This window comes from Geotrypetes seraphini, chromosome 1 (assembly GCF_902459505.1).
Source record: "Geotrypetes seraphini chromosome 1, aGeoSer1.1, whole genome shotgun sequence".
Lineage (NCBI taxonomy): Eukaryota > Metazoa > Chordata > Amphibia > Gymnophiona > Dermophiidae > Geotrypetes > Geotrypetes seraphini.
In genome coordinates, this window is record NC_047084.1 from 237,887,575 (window position 1) to 237,905,198 (window position 17,624).

Genomic DNA, 17,624 nt, shown 5'->3' on the forward strand with positions numbered 1-17,624 from the left:
CAGGATCTCGAACTTGAAAACTCCGGTCTCGAGATTCCGGTGTGGAAGGCTCTAAATGACGGGATTTGCGAAGAGATTTCCCTGACCTGCCTGACTCGGTACCGGGGGATGTCACTGTATGCACCGGAGCCGAAGTCTGTACAGCTTGATGGTGAGCTCTCGGCTCCGGTGCAAGAATTGGCATGGAGACCGAGGAAACAGATTGTACCGGTACCGACAAAGTGGAAGTCGATAAAATAGGACGGTCCACTGTCAGTACCGGTGGCTCAGACCGAACTGGTACCGGAAGATTCGGTGCCAGGAGCGAAGGCAGGAGGTGCTGTAACTGTTCTTTAAGTTGTGTCTGCAGAACAGCAGCTATACGTTCTTCGAGGGAAGGCACCGGTACCACCTTTTTCTTTTGTGGTACCTGTGGTGCCGCTCTACGCCCCGAGGATGAGGAACCCGATGTGGAGGGGCTCACCTCTATTGGGGCGGAGCGCTTCCGTGGGCGCCTCGAGGTCGGCAGGATTGGGCTCGCTGCCATCGAGACCGGAGGACGCTCCAACGGGGAAGGCTTCTTAGCCGGCTTACCTGAAGGAGTCGACCCCGACGCGGTATCGCGTGGTGTCGATGATGTGGGTGCCGACTGCGCTGGTGCCGATGTCGGTGCCGGTGTTGTAGAATCAGACATTTCGGCCCCAAACAGTAATTTCTGTTGAATTTCTCTATTTTTAAGAGTTCTCTTTTTCAAAGTCGCACAGCGGGTGCAGGTAGACACTTGATGGTCGGAACCAAGACACTGTAGACACCAATTATGTGGGTCAGTTAGTGAAATTGGTCGTGCACACCGCTGGCACTTCTTAAACCCGGGTTGAGGGGGCATGAATGTAAAGACGGCTTCAGCCAAATCGAAGGCCGAGGCCTCGATGGTGGCAAAAGGCCCCGCCGGGGCAAATTCGAAAAAGAAGGAAAAAAAAACAAATGTTTTTTTTTTTTTTTTTTTAAATAAAGAAAATAAAGAAAAAAGGAAGGAAATAATATTTCCTTAACAAGTTTACGCGAGCGGGAAGTATCAAAAAGATTTTCTCACAACGGCCGTTGAGAGAAACGTGTCTTCTTAGCTCTGCGGAAACTAAGAAACTGGGGACCGCGCGCCTCTGTCGGGCGGGAAGGCACTCGTGCGTGCGCGGTGCGGCCTACTGGAACTTTCTAAGTTCTTAGAGTGCAATCACTCTAAAATTGTCCGTACCGGGGCTCCGTCGGTGCCGTCACCCATCAGTCAAGAATATCTGCCTGCTTGTCCTGGGATAAAATATTTTTTTACATAGGGGGGGTGTCAAAAAATGATGGGCCCCGGGTGCCACATACCCTAGGTACGCCACTGGTTCCAACAGTCTTTTTTTTTATAGCACATTTATAAAACAAATGTATGAGAAGTAACCCTTACCTGTCCTCTCATGACTGACATTTGATTTTCAAACGTGGCCTTATCAAATCCTTTATCCAACTTCATTTACATTAAAAAAAAAAAAAAATGCACTTTAGTATTTAGAATATAAAATGAAAATACAAGAGGTAAATTTCTGTTAGATACTCATATAGAAACATGAGGACAGATAAAGGCCAAATGGCCCGTCCACTATCTCCTCCTCTCGCTAAGAGATCTCATGTGCCTTGCCAACACTTTCTTGACTATTCCACGATTTACTACCCTTTCTGTAAAAAAAGTATTTTCTTAGATTACTCCTGAGCCTATCATCTCTTAACTTCATCCCATGCCCTCTCATTCTGGAGCTTCCTTTCAATGAAAGCTAAAAACACTTGTATCAAAATTAGATATTTTTTAATTGTGAATTCTAGTTCTGCATATCCTGCCCATCATTTAAAATCTCCACTTCAATGTGCAACAAAGCCCACCCCCCAAAATAAACAAATCTACCTCCAAATCACTAAATTTAAATTCAGAAACCCCACACCCAATTCCTCACCTATTGTGCAAACATGTAGTAATGCTATACAAATAATTAGTAATAGGAATAGTAGTAGTAGTAGTAGTAGCAGCAGCAGCCTTTAACAAGCTCGATGAAGTAGAAGAAAAAGAGATTAGGTTCTTATGAGGGGTGCTGGGTGTTCAATAATTTGAATATTAAAGAAAATAGCAAGAGTGTTGAAACAAGTCTGTGCATGTTGTGACATGTCTCAAGATACTCATGCATAGTTGCAGCTCAGTGCAAGTCTAACATTCCAAAAGACAGGATGTCAGGAAAGTCCTCATGCAAATCAAGTAAAAAACTGCTAGATTTGGAGCACCGTTCAGTGATAAAAAAAATTCTCACAAAAGAAGGGAAAAAGCCAAAGAAGATCCATAAATGCATGACTGCAGTTTATGGTGAGTCTGCCCCATCATCCTACAAAGTAAAATTTTGGAGCAAGCAATTTAAGTGGGGTAGAGAGTCCATTGAAAATGACCCTCACACTGGACATCCAGAAATGTGCAAGAAAGTCAAGGACTTCATTTTGTCAGACGAAATAAGGTTTCCAGAATAGTAGAAGAAATGGACATCTCGACAGGTACAGTTTGGAAAATAATTCATGAAAAGCTGGGCATGTCTGAGGTTAGTGCAAGATGGATTCCAAGAATTCTGACATGTCAAAAGGCCACGAGGCTCCAGTGGTATCAGGAGAACTTGGAGATGCTCCATGAAGACCAAGTGAATTTTCTTCATCGCTTGGTAACTGGAGATGAGACATTGCTCTATCCAAAATGGAGTCAAATACAGTAGAAGCACAATCATCCCCCACCCCAAAAGTTCAAGATAGAAAAAGTCATGGAAACTGTCTTCTGGGATGATGAAGGACTTTTGCTTCTGCAGTTCATGCTACACAAGTCAACCATAATCGTGGAGAGTTATACCAACACAATGATTGCTTTGTGGGAATCATTCAAGGAGAAAAGATGAGGAAAATTCATAGCAGGTGTGTTGCTTCTTCACTACAATGTGCCAGTGCATATGTCATGACAATGACAGGCTGCCATCCAAGAACATGGGTTTCATTAGCTGAACCATCCACCCTATAGTCCTGTGGTTTAAAGATCAAACAGAAGAATTTTTTTCAAAGGGGTTAAAGTCATTGCAGAAAAAGTGGATGAAGTGTATGGAGCTATCATGGGACTACATTGAAATATAAAACATTTTTGAAAATTCTTTTCTTTCCTACTGAGGTAGAAATTAATGAATGCCACTCGAACCTTGATAATATCTTTTCCAGTAGATTGGGATGTTATGCTGAAAGAGGAGGTGCTGAAAACAGTGATCAGTATCTCCTGCGATGGACTCGTGGGAGCGGATGGAAGATCCTTGGTTCAGAATACCATCCCAATTGTACTGGGAATGGAATTAGCTATGGTTATATAGTAACATAATATGGTCCCCTTTTACAAAGCCACAGAAGCTGTTCTTCTGTGGCAAATGCAATGAAGCCATAAGAGTTGAATGTGCTTTAGTAACCATTTGACATGTATTGTAATGTATCAGGATGATGGTGTCAGAAAAACAGGACTGCTGTAAAACTTCCTTTCCTCAACTGGATTCACTAACTTGTTATTTCTTCATTAACAGTCTACATTTTATTTATTCCTCATTCTGAACTATTTAAAAAGTAAAACTCACCTTAAATAGTTCATAAAGATCCTCACAAAGATCCTGAACAAAATTCATATCTGAGATGCGAGGGAGAATCAAATCTATGGTTTCCTGGGTAAAAGGAACTTTAGCTTGAGGAAGCCATGCCCAGTGGAATGGATCTAGAAACAGAAAGGTATAAACTCAGTTTTAAATCTGTTAGGATCCTGTGCAATGTAAATAAGCATAATCCTCTTAATTTTTTAGTCTTCTGCACACAATTTGGCACTTAGGGCTCAATTCTATATATGTCGCCTAAAAAAAATTGGCACCAACTAGTGTGAAGCTATGCGTGAATCTATAAAAGTTGTAGAATCACACTTACTGTTGGTATGCATCATAACTTTTAAGCATACTTATTTTAAGCCAAGGAAAACTTGGCCTAAATGACTGTACCTAAATTGTGTGCACATTGGCACATAGGCCTAAAACTTACATAACTCAAAAGAAAGCCCATGATCCACCCCCAACACTGTATTATGCATCTACCAAATTGTATGCATAACTTTCAATTAACTCCAATTTGTGTCAGTTATGAGGTAATTGTCACTTATCAATTAGGCCCATTAAGTTGTATGTATCCACTGGCTATGCACACCAATGTACACGCACAACTTTAGGCACCAAATACAGAATTTGAGGGTTGATGCACAAATTGGGCCTGCCAAACCAAAACATTTTAGGACTTCCAAAAAATATGCCCAGGTATGCAGAATACTAGCAGTTATACATGTAAGTTAATTTGCAACCTATGGCCTAATTGACACTAATAGCCAATATAGGTGATAATTGGAGTTAATGGCTGCTAATTGGAACTTAGATGATATTCTAGAAACCTAGCGCACAAAAACTATAACCCACATCTGCAAGGGGTTGTCTATGTGGGAAGGTAATAAGGAGGGTGTGTTAGGGGCATGCCTAGTACTTATATGCTAATACTCTAGAACAGTGTTTCTCAGCTTGGTCTCAGAGTACCCCTTGTCAGTCAGGTTGTCAGGAAATCCACAGAAGCAAAGATACTTTCTCTGAGCAGGTAGGATGGATACCTCTTTGAAATCTAGGAGAGCAAATGCCAATCGCCTTTTTCCAATAGAAAGGTTCCCAGAGAGACCATGTGAAATTCAACAAGTATTTGTTTAACCTGGCAAGTTTTCCCCTCAAGGATCGACTCTCTGAACCAGAGAGACCAAGGTTTGAATCCCACCAGTGCTCCTTTAGGCCTGGACAAGCCACTTAACCCTTCTCTGCCTCAAGCGCAAATGTAGATTATACACCCTCCAGAGATAGGGAAATACCTGCTCCACTTGAACATAACTCATCTTAAACTATTGCTGAAAATGTGCAAAGCAAATGCTAAATAAAGAAAATAAATTCTAGGTCAGACACTTCTCAGCTGTGGGAAGGATATAAAACGTATTAGTTGGCCAGTAATTTTCTTCCAAGACTGACAGCCCATTTTGATTACAAAATATTATGCAATAATGTCAGTCGGTCACACTGATAAGCTACATTCTATGGAGGCAGGCAGGGGGGGGGCATGGCTGTGCTCTTGAGCTGTAATGAGTCTTTGCAAAGCAGACTCTGCATTACAAAGACTCACTAAAGCATACCAGAACAGCCATGACCCCCAACCCCCTCCTCTTCTGCACTGAAGTCTCCTTGAAGTGGTCTAATGAGAAGGAGCATGTATATTTCAAGTACATACTTCTTTATGGGTACAGGTGGAGCTGAAGGAGATTACTTGTGGGGATGGGCAACGATGGAGGAGATTCCAGCAGTGATGGATGACATTGCTGCAACTCTCTAACCTGGAGCACTTCTTACACCTAACTAGGAGGTTCTTGGGACATGAAACAGCCACAGAGAAATCAAAAGACTCAATGGTGGTAAACAAAAGAAAAAAAGGAAGTGGTGCCCAACTGGAGTTCTCAGGTCTAAGAGGGCCTAGTGAGCCATGGAAAAATAAAGAAAACTTAAAAATGCCAAACAGTCTAAGGAAACTACTTGGAAGGGAAAGGGGAAAAGCCCTGCATCACTTAAAGGGTTGGAGGGAAAAAAGCAGACCAAAAACTGTGACATTTGCAAGGAAGGCCACCAACAATGGTTGTGTGAGGACAGGCAAAGAAACAACCTCACAGCTCCATGGAAAATTGATGAATGTCTTGGTCCTGCGTGACACATACCAACGGGGAGGTACAAATATACATACACTGTGCTGCTTCTAAAAGCTTCTATTATTAGAAGCTGGAGAGTATGTCTGTGCTGGGCTCTTTCAAACAATATCACCCAAATGTGAGCATATGATTTCATGCTTGTTCTCAGAGAATATACATGTTATGTTATCTTGTTATTGTTACCTGCACTAAGAGTGTGTGGAAGATTTGTCAGATACCTCCTAGACTCTTTGAAATGGCAGACACATCCTCCTATCCTTGTCAATGTTGGATAAAGGAAATAAACAAGATGTCCAGATTTCCCGGCAGTAAGCAGCGGGCTTCAGAAATAATGTGTCTATCTACTAGAAAGATTAGTGAGGTAAGAACCTATCTTTCCATCTGGTGCGACAGACATATTACTCCTGAACCTGTGGAACGTTAACAAAGCAGTCCCCCAAGTGTAGGGCGGGACAGAGAACCTGCAGACAGAACAGATGATCCAAATGAGGAGTCCTTTTTGGCAGCTACGTGCACCTTGTAAACCTTTGTGAAAAAACAATGTGACTGATCTACAAATTTCTTCCAGGGACACTGCTGAAAATTCCATCCATGAAGTAGCCACACTTTACGGATATAGGCAGTCATTTCCCACTTCATTCTGCACAACCCCTCACGAACAACCAGAAACAAAAATATTTTTGCATACCCAAAGATCTCAGGCTGAAGATACAAATCCTTCCTGGATAGAACCTTCATGTTCCAAGCGAATAGACAGCAAGTCTGGCTGAGAAACTGCATAAATGAACCCAAACTGAATTATACCTTTTGGTGGTTTGTCATATTTATAAAATGGAGAATACTTGCTATACAGCAAGGTAATTACAATAGTTTTAAAAAGATTTGGGGGCCATTGATTACATATTCTAATGATTAGACACCTTGGACACCTTTTTTTATTACATAGGAATATTTTTAGTGTGGGATGGGGGAGGTATGACTTGTATTTTAATGGGTTTGTTCCTGATGAATGGGCTGGGTGTGAGTGGGGTCTCTTTTATATGTAATTAATAATAATTGTTAAGAATGTCAAGTGATTTTGTACAAATTAATTGATTGAATATTGTACACTTGTTGCAAGATTTGAAAATGAATAAAGAATTTAAAAAACAAAAAACAAACTGACTTACAATGCATTCCGAAAATCAATTAAAACCGCCCTATTCGACAAATTCATTGACTAAACCAGACCACCCTCTCTCTCTAAGATATTCCCCTCTGTAACGCTATTACAATCTCTCAGGAAGCTCCAATTTTCATGTATTCTTTATCCATGGAACTTAAATTAGTATGTAACTTTTCTATTTTAGGCTTCTTATTATTCGCTGACTGTAAAGTCTTCTTTCAATGTGAACCGCTTAGAAGTCGCTTGACTATGGCGGTATAGAAAAATAAAGTTATTATTATTATTATTACCGATATAGGATGAAAAAAATGGCCATGTGGATCCATCTTGAAACTGATTGGCTTCGAAGCTGGGGGTCGACCTGTACGGGCAGCACCCGCCAGTACAAAAAAATGATCCTACAGTTGAAATTTGTTCGTTACCTCCAGATACCAAAGTAACACTCTGCACACATACCACAATTTATTACTCTTCCTCAATCCCGCGGGCATGAAGGCAGATAAGCGCACTTCCCAATTTACCTAAAAGTTGGAGACTGCTTTTGATAAGAAAGATGGTACTGTATGCGGTACTATGCCTGAATCCAAAATTCTGAGGAAGGGATTTCTGTATGCCAATGCCTACAATTGTGACAACCGTCGAGTTGAGTGATTGACATCAAAAACACTTCTTTTATATATTTAATTTTTATTCATTTTAACAACAAATTTTACAAGTATTCAACTTGTTCTGGTAATACAGAGAATAAGGTATACCGATAATACAAGGCAAAGGTAATTACAAATCCCATCATATAAACAAATGTTATCACTTCCTTAGACCTCAAAACAAACACCTGGAGGGGAACATAAGATGGATAAGGAGATCTTCTATTAAGAAATATTACAATAAGAATTAAGCTTAACGGGTTACACTTCATCTGTCTTTCTTTCAATCATCCCTTAATTTCCTGGGCAAGCTTCTTAGTATCCAACAAGTCCTTAAGCTGTTCTGGAGCAAAAAAATACATTTTATACCAACATATTTAACTAAACATTTGCATGGATAGGTCAACAAAAAAGTAGCCCCCAATCAAAAACACTGTTTTAACTGTAAGGTCCATCGGTAAATCTTGCTCTAGAAGGTTCATTGGGTGCTCTAGCTAGTGTCCGTAGGTCCAGATTAAGACTCCTTGCCAGAAAAAGGCTGTCGTACCAGAAGATGTAGGCGCAAAGAACATAAGACGTTCCTCTGCTGGGTCAGACCAGAGGTCCATCGTGCCCAGCAGTCCGCTCGCACAGTGGCCCATCAAGTCTAGGACCTGTGTAGTAGTCCTCTATCTATGCCCTTTTCCTTCAGAAAATTATCCAGTCCCTTCTTGAACCCTAGTACCGTACTCTGTCCTATCACGCCCTCTGGGAGTGCATTCCAGGTGTCCACCACCCGTTGGGTAAAGAAAACTTCCTAGCATTGGTTTTGAATCTGTCCCCTTTCAGCTTTTCCGAATGTCCTCTCGTTCTTGTAGTTTTCGAAAGTTTGAAGAATCTGTCCCTCTCTACTTTCTTTATGCCCTTCATGATCTTGTAAGTCTCTATCATATCCCCTCTAATTCTCCTCTTCTCCAGCGAAAAAAGCCCCAGTTTCTCCAGTCTCTCAGTGTATGAAAGGTTTTCCATACCCTTTATCAAATGTGTTGCTCTCCTCTGAACCCTCTCGAGTATCGCCATATCCTTCTTAAGGTACGGCGACCAATATTGAACGCAGTACTCAGATGCGGACGCACCATCGCATGATACAACGGCAGGATAACTTCTTTCGTTCTGCTTGTAATACCCTTCTTGATTATACTTAGCATTCTATTCGCTCTCTTAGCAGCTGCTGCGCACTGCGCCGACGGCTTCATTGTCTTATCCACTATTACCCCCAAGTCACTTTCCTGGGTACTCTCACTCAATAACATCCCTCCCATAGTATAGCTGTACCTCAGGTTTTTGCTTCCTACATGCAATACTTTACATTTCTCTACATTGAACTTCATCTGCCATCTCATCGCCCACTCCCCTAGCTTGTTTAGGTCCCTTTGTAATTCTTCACAGTCCTCTTTAGTCTGAGCACCACTAAATAGTTTGGTGTCAACTGCAAATTTTATTATTTCGCACTTCGTCCCTGTTTCTATGTCATTTATAAATATATTGAATAGTAGTGGTCTGAGCACCGACCCCTGCAGAACACTACTCGTGACCTTCCTCCAGTCCGAGTAGTAGCCCTTCTCTCCTACCCTCTGCTTCCTACCCGCCAACCAGTTCCTGATCCATCTATGTACATCTCCTTCCACCCCATGGTTCTTCAGTTTTCGAAGTAGGTGTTCATGGGGTACCTTGTCAAAGGCTTTTTGGAAATCTAAATATACGATGTCTATGGGGTCCCCTTTGTCCATCCGTTTGTTAATTCCTTCGAAGAAGTGTAGTAAGTTCGTTAAGCACGATCTCCCCTTGCAGAAGCCATGTTGGCTTGTGATTAGAAGTTTATTTCTTTCAAAATGCTCATCGATGCTGTCTTTTATCAGCGCTTCCGCCATTTTCTCTGGAACCGAGGTCAGACTCACCGGTCTGTAATTTCCTGGGTCACCTCTTGATCCCTTTTTAAAGATGGGTGTAACATTGGCTATCTTCCAATCCTCTGGGATCACTCCTGTTTTCAGGGATAGATTGCAAACTTGTTGTAGTAGTTCCGCTATTTCCTCCTTTAGTTCTTTCAGTACCCTAGGGTGGATTCCTTCTGGGCCCAGTGATTTGTCTGTTTTTAATTTTTCTAACAGCCTACGTACGTCTTCAAGGCTTACTTCCATGGATATTAATTTATTTATTTGGTCTCCTTTGAAGATTTGCTCAGGTTCCGGTATGTTGGATGTGTCCTCATTTGTAAATACAGACGAAAAGAACATGTTTAGTCTTTCCGCCACTTCTCTCTCCTCCTTCACCACTCCCTTCCTGTCTCCATCATCCAGCGGTCCCACCTTCTCCCTAGCCAGCTGCTTCCCTTTAACATATCTGAAGAACGGTTTGAAATTTCGTGCTTCCTTGGCTAGCCTTTCTTCATATTCCTTTTTGGCTTTTCTAACCACACGGTGACATTCTGTTTTGATACTTCCTGTGCTCTTTCCAGTTCTTCTAAGTTTTGCCTTTTTTCCATTTCTTGAATGAATTCTTCTTATCACCTATCGCTTTCTTCACTTCTTTGGTTATCCACGCCGGGTCTTTTGTTCGATTCTTTTAGCACCCTTTTCTGAATCTTGGGGTATGTTGATTTTGCACCTTGATCACCGTGTCCTTGAATAAAGACCAGGCTTGTTCTGTAGTCTGCCATTTTTTTGAGGTGTTTCTGAGTTTCTTCTTTATCATTACTCTCATCGCTTTGTAGTCTCCTTTCTTGAAGTTAAAAGTTGTCGCTATGGTTCTTTTTCCCTTTGGTATTCCTACTTCAACTTTGAACTTGATCATATTGTGATCGCTGTTTCCCAACAGTCCCACTACTTCCACTTCCTTCGCAGGTACCCCTAGCCCTTTTAGGATTAGGTCCAGAGTGGCATTCCCTCTCTAAGAAGTTGATCCATGAAGCAATCCTGTATAACCTCCAGGAATCCGGTCTCTCTGGCACATTTTGAATTTCCAAGACTCCAATCTATCCCAGGATAGTTGAAGTCCCCCATAATAATCGTGTTACCTCTTTTGCATTCTCTCTTCATTTCGGCTTCCACGTGGACGATAGTACAGTCCCATCTTTATCTCGGGCCCTTTCCTTCCCGGTATTTTAACCCATAGCGATTTGGTCGTCTCTGCTGTGTCCACTCTGGTTGAGTGTATGCTTTCTTTTATGTATAGGGCTATTCCTCCTCCTTTCTGACCTGACCTGGCAATGGAGTTTGTACCCCGGTAGTGCTGTATCCCATTTGTTTTCTTCATTCCACCATGTTTCGGAGACCCCAATGATGTCTATGTACTCAGTTTTGGCCATGACTTCTAATTCCCCTATTTTGTTCCTTAGGCTCCTTGCATTAGTATATATGCATTTTAGGTCTTGGTATTTTTTTGTCTTCATTTCCTTTCGCTGTGCTTTGAACTTTATTTTCTTCTCTTGTGCTACAATCCTTTTATCCTCCTCTTCTGGGTTAGTCAGCTCCTGTGTTTTACCCATTGTTTCTTCCCATTTTTCCCCCTTAGTATCTTCAAAGGATACCTTTTTCCAAATCGTCGACTTTTGGTCGACTGTCGGCTTTCCCCTTCTTCTTAGTTTAAAGCCTGTTCTATTCCTCTCCTGATGTTGTTTGCTAGAAGTCTAGTTCCCGCCGCGCTCATGTGCAATCCATCTCTCCTGAAGAGCTTTCTGTTACCCCAAAACGTTGTCCAGTTTCTCACAAAGTGGAACCCCTCTTCTTCACACCATCTCCTCATCCAAGCATTTATTGATTGTAGTTCCATCTGCCTCTTCACATCTGCCCTCGGTACTAGTAGGATCTCTGAGAACGCTATTTTCTGGGTCCTCATCTTCAACTTCCTTCCCAGAATCTTGAATTGTTCTATCAGTGCACTTTTTCTGTAGTCTCTCCTGCTGACATCATTTGTCCCAATGTGGATCACTACTGCAGTCTCCTCTGTCTCTGCTCCTTCCAGGATCTCTCCAATTTTGTCCACGATGTCCTTTGTTCTCGCTCCTGGAAGACAGGTCACTAGTCGATCCTCTCTCCTGCCTGCTATGTGGATGTACGGCTGTGGTCCTCTTATTAAACCTTAGGCCCAAAACATAAGAGCCCTGCTATCTGCGAATGGATGATCCTGATAACGATGCCAGCCTATATGACAGAAGTGCACATTGCAAACAGGGACGCTGGTTCAGGGACGTCCGGTTCAGGGATGCTTCGTGCCATCCACCTGGTGCTTCAGGCATTGGACAATGCTTGGAAGCCCAGATGCTGCTTCGGTGGGTGAAGACCCATCTCTTGGCGCTCTCGGTGACATATGTGGCAGGAATGGACAATGTGCAAGCAGATATCCTCAGCTGGAAGACTCTGGAAGCCTTCACCTGCATTGTGAGTTAATGGGGATGTTCAACTTTCGATCTGATGGCATCAGCAGCCAATGAGAATGCGGCTCAATTCTTCAGTCAATTTCTTCAGTCAGAAAGCAAAGGCTTGGACACCCTGGTCACATTGGCCATAAGACTGTCCAGACTTTCTCAAAGAGTAATTGTCTTTTAAAGGGTAATTTACTCAAGAGTCCCCACCCACCATTTGATCCACAGCATCCTGGGGGCAGAAGTGGAATAAGCAGATATTTTTGCTCAAGACTCTAAAAAGAACATACACTTCTCCCTCCCTATTCGTGGGGGTTAGGGGCAGAGCTGTCCCGCGAATAGGAAAAACTCACAAATAACTTTTGGCCCAGCTCTGACCCACCCCCAGACCTTACCTGGTGGTCTAGTAGTGAAGAGGGGCATGAACGATCTTCCTACACTCCTGCCCCGTCCAGAGCCGTGCTGTGAGTTCTCGTGGTCTCACGAGACTACAACAGGAACTCCCTGTTATAGTTTCGTGAGACCACAGAAACTCACAGCATGGCTCTGCACGGGGCAGGAGTGTAGGAAGATCGCTCCTGACCCGCGTCACCACTAGACTACCAGGTAAGGTCCATGCTCCTGGGGCGGCTGCTCGCCTCCTCTTTCTCTGATTGCCCCCTCCGCCTCCCTCCTCGCCCCGATCCAAGTTCCAGACCGTTTTTTTTCGATGCGGTCTGCCAACGAGTGATTCTCGGGGAGAGGGGGGGGGGCCTGGGGCAAATAAATTTGCGAATAATCGAAACCATGAATAGGGAGAGGGAAGTTTACATAATTTACTCCAGACATCAAAAACTGGTGATCCCTCCCAGCCACTGCCTCCAGATCACGGGGCAACTTGGGGTAAGCATGGGCAACAAAGCTTTAAAGCTTGAGGCAGTAGCTTCAAACTGATTCTTAAGAACAAAACCCAGCCTGCAGTCCTGGGTATCCGTTAATACCACACCATCCTCCCTGGGAAGGGAGGTACACTTGGTTACCAGCGCCATCAGGGAATCCACTTTCAGTGAACAAATAGCTGGTTAAATTCAGCATCCATCGGACAGAGCTTTGCCATGGTTTTGGCCAACCGAAGGGACCCCTCTGGGACCTCCCAATGGTCCAATAGCATTTTTGTAATGTCTGGATGAGAGGGGAAACATGTGGTCTGTACTGTAGTACTGCTCATAAGTTTGGAATTAAATTAATTTTGAATAGCAAATAGCACACAAAGGGTTTTCATGGCTTGAGATACCTAGCATACACAACAGATAAATATAGCTACCGACAGTCAAAAAAGACAGAATTTTTGAAAGCAATGGAAAACTAGCACTCTAGAGAGAAAAAAAATTAAGGAATGTGCAGGTGCAGGGACCCCAAACTGCCACATTTTCTCAGAGAGGACATTCAAATGCCATCATACACCAGTGTGATTAGGTCATTTGCTTCATCAGATAATGTCTCATTGAAACATACACAACTACATTCACACACACAAACCTCAGCAAATACTTGCCCAACTTCTTAAGGAAAGTCTGTACTGATCAATAATTAATTTAACAATTGTTTCCATAAAAACATATATCATCCCAGAAATAATTCTCTAACTCAAACTATTAAACAGTGTGTTTAGAAATACAGTACTTACAGGCCCTCCACTCGTCAGGATGTTTAAATGGAAATGCCAGACCATTGTCAATAGCAGCAATTTTAATTATAGGATCTTTACTACCTGTCCAGTCAGTACCCTGGGGGGAAAAAGGAGTTCATTTTAGCAGGAAATCTATGAAATTTATACAATTTACATCACTAAAATCATTTACCTTAACCCTCTTCTAAAAGCTATCAAAAACTCTAGTTCAACCCCAAAAATAATGGGGGGGGGGACATAAATGTATTAAGTTAAATGGATCTATACATAAATATTTATTTCTATATAGCAAGTGTAATTGACATTGTACCAAAGGCTGTCCAAGCAGCATGGCCACTGAAAGAAATTATAAACCTATGCTTTCTGCTGTTATGAACTGTACAGAGGCCACATTCAGTGCTTTTTACTGAATGTCATTACTAACCTACAGAAAGAGAAATGAAAGATTACTAAATGTATGCTTTCTGAAATTGTGCAGCACTTAATGAGCAAAGTATCAGTCTGTGAAAGGGTATACAATGATTTACCATGACAGATACATCGCAATGCTTGATACGGGCAACATTTGCAAAGTGTGTAAAGATGTGAGGGGTCAAGTTCTGACCATTTACCTTCTGACTGATTTCTGCTAACTGCCCCAAAGAAGGGGCCTTAACAACCTGGGTCAATCAGAGCCTCAGGCCCCTCCCCAGTGCATATTAGAATGCACTGGGGAGGGGAAGTCCCTCCAGCCAGCCATCTGAAAATAAGGTAAGGGGGTGAGGGTGGAGTCATTGGAGGCACAGGGGGTGGGGGTGGCGGCAGGAGAGCATTGGCAGCTCTCCCGCTGCTGAGGGGGGTTGGGGGATGTCAGTTGGCGGTGGGAGACATTGGGCATCTCTCCCACTGCTGGGAAGGTGTGTCGGTTGGCGGTGGGAGATACTGGGCATCTCTACTGCTGCCAGGGATGTGTGTCGGTTGACGGCGGGAGATACTGGGCATCTCTCCCGATGCCATGGATGTGTGTTGGTTGGCGGCGCGAGACACTGGGCATCTCTCCCGATGCCAAGGATGTGTGTCAATTGGCATCAAAAGACATTGGGGCAACTCTTCCACTGTTGCTGTTTGGGGGGGTCATTTATTCTGTACATGTGCCCATCACTAAAACCAACGATGGGCACATGCAAATTTAGCGAGTCTTCGCTACTCTCCGCCAACCTCATTTGCATGAGTATTTTTTGGAAAATGACTCACTCTTTTAAAATTGCTACTATTACGGCTGCAATAGTAGCCCATCGTGTTTTTACAGTTTTTTGAAAATCTAGCCCTCAGTACAAAAGTCAAGACAACCCTAGAAACAAGCTGCATAGGATTCTTAGAAAGGAATTTGGCTCTACTTCACAAACTGATGTTAAAAGGACAGGTAAAAATCAACCCAAGAATGCTAAGATATTAGCAATCCAGTTGTCAATATTGTTCCTCGATTAGTGGCATCCCACCAAGTGGGCTTTGTTAAGGGGAATAATGGTGTAACAAATGTACGCTGTTTTTTTATGTGCTAGGAAATATGCTCAGACCCATCAGTAGGAATCCATACTAGTTTGCTTTGACATTAAAAGGGCATTCAAATATGTATTAGTGCTATTATATTTTATATGTATACTTTGTAAACCGTTAAGAATACTGTTTCCTGGGCATATTTTTAGAAGCCCTAAAATGTTTTGGTTTGGAAGGCCCAATTTTAAATACAACCTGTCATCTTTACTGTGATCCATCTGCACAGGTTCTAAATCAATGATGTTCTGACTTTGTCTTTTGAAGGCTTGAAGGGCATAGGACAGAATTGTCCCTTAAACTCTACCCTTTTTGTATTATGTATGGAGCCACTGGCACAAAAAGTTCTGCAAGATGGTGCTCTTGCTAGAATACTGATGGAGCATTCTGGCTTAAAGGTAGCATTATTTGCAGAGGACTTATTGACAGTGTTCACAAACCGTCAAATATCTTTGCCCAGAGCCCTTTTGTAATGGCAAGATTTCAGCCAGATTTCGATAAATCTGAAGTGTTGAGTTTATTGGAGGGCTTGGATAAAAATCAGAAAGGTGCATTCCCCCTTCCCTGGGCGGGTAATTCCTTGAAATATTTGGTTTGTATTTTCCCAGATGTCTAATGTTTCTTGTTTACTAAAAAATTCCAAAATACTCTTTAATCACTTGCAATATTTAATACCTTCTTTGTGGGGTAAGGTGAATCTATTGAAGACAATTTTGTTACCAAAGTGGATGTATACATTGCAACATTTACCCTTTACTCTTCAACCTAAAAACTTACAATACAGGAATAAATTGGTTTGGAATTTTTTATAGAGACTGAGAAGACCAAGAGCTTCTTTGAAACAACTGCAATTATCTAGGAGGGAAGGAGTTTACTTTTTGCATTCAAACTCCATTTTCTCCTACCCCTCCCTTCAAGGAAGGCCTAAAAGAGCTTACATTACAAAACTGTTATCCTACCAAGTAGCACACTTAAGCCAGGAAGTACTCCCTATCATAGGGTCCTCTTCATGATGCATGCATTTCAGGTGAAGCTTGAAAACCTACCCGTTCAATAAATTTTTAGCAGAGCATTAAACCCTGTACTCTCTCTCTCTGTGTCACTCACCCCACCCCCCACTCCAGATCTCTGCAAACACCTCATATACAGATACATCTAATACTTACTATGTTGCTTGGCTTGGTATGTTGTTTGACTTTAGGACTGAACTAACAGTACTCTAATATACCGCTACAACCTCACAGCTCTGTGTGGTTTACAAGTAAAGAAGACTGCGTATATGCAGTGATATGACAATTCTATAATAAAAACTTCTCTAACGGCAAAAAAAGGAAAATTTTTGACAGTTAAGTTGCTAAAAGTTCTTAAAAAAGAATTAAATTAACTTACCAAAGCACTTATCCTATCTTGGGATGCAACGGGAGGGGTCAAAGGCCCTGACTGGCTCAAAATGGTGATTTTGAGCCAATCAGGGCCTTTGGCCCCTCCCACTGCAACCCAAGATACATTGGGAGAGGGAAGCGGCCCTGAAGTGGAGTGAAAAACAGTAATTTTGGAGAACATTCTAAGCAGGGAATTAACAAAAAAGGATGCCAGTATGACATTAGGAAAGGAGGGTATCAACTCGTTCAACACAATATGGAGTAAGAGACAAGCATTAAGAGGACAGTTTGGAGGACAATGACTGCACATGGGTGGCCTGACAGCAGTGGTAATTCGTATTTCTATGTTAGTTGTGTGTCCACATACCTGTGTTACGTGGGTTAGAAAGCTTAAGTAAACAGCCATATCTTCAAAGCAAATTTAAATTCCTTGAGAGAGGAAATGCTGCAGATAGTGAGGAGTAGTAAAGTAAAAAGCTTGATAGCGTGTGCACTCCTGTTGTTCTTATGTGTCAGATAGGATTAGGTGATCATCATTCAGGGAGCATAGGAGCCAGACTGGATTGTGGGGGATGGTGGGAGCCAGCTGGATTGTGGGGAATGGCGAGACAAGCAAGGTGCTCTGGGGTGCTGAATCGATTAGTCTCTACCAATCAAAGGATCATGACAAGGCAGAAAAAAAGGACTGACTCACCATGAAGAAGGTATCACTAGGAGAGGTATAAATGCCACAAAAAGTAGCAGCATTCTAGCACACTTTCACCAATGAAGAAAATGTGACAATGCATATGGCAAAATTATATGCACATGCTCAAATCCTTCTGGAAGCACTTATCAATCAATACAGATTCACCTAATCAATAAGACATGTTTCTATTTCCTTTCAGAGAAGAGCTATGGTTTATTCTCTTGGGCAGTTAAGTAATGCACAGAAGAGGAAAAAAAGGAATCCCAAGCACAAGGAAAATACAGTGGAATCTTGGTTTG

At 42.3% G+C, this 17,624-nt stretch overlaps 1 protein-coding gene across 2 annotated transcripts in view; it reads right to left on the bottom strand.

Moving 5' to 3' along the window:
- PI4K2B (phosphatidylinositol 4-kinase type 2 beta) overlaps nucleotides 1-17,624 on the bottom strand; it is a 73,970-nt gene that overhangs the window by 10,886 nt on the left and 45,460 nt on the right. Inside the window, exons 7-9 of one of the 2 annotated variants that reach the window (XM_033948246.1) lie at nucleotides 13,720-13,819; nucleotides 3,654-3,787; nucleotides 1,430-1,489 (exon numbers count right to left, since the gene is read on the bottom strand). In XM_033948246.1, the coding sequence (XP_033804137.1) occupies nucleotides 1,430-1,489; nucleotides 3,654-3,787; nucleotides 13,720-13,819 (294 nt within the window). The remainder of the gene's footprint in view (nucleotides 1-1,429; nucleotides 1,490-3,653; nucleotides 3,788-13,719; nucleotides 13,820-17,624) is intronic. The other variant, XM_033948253.1, reaches the window with a different exon arrangement.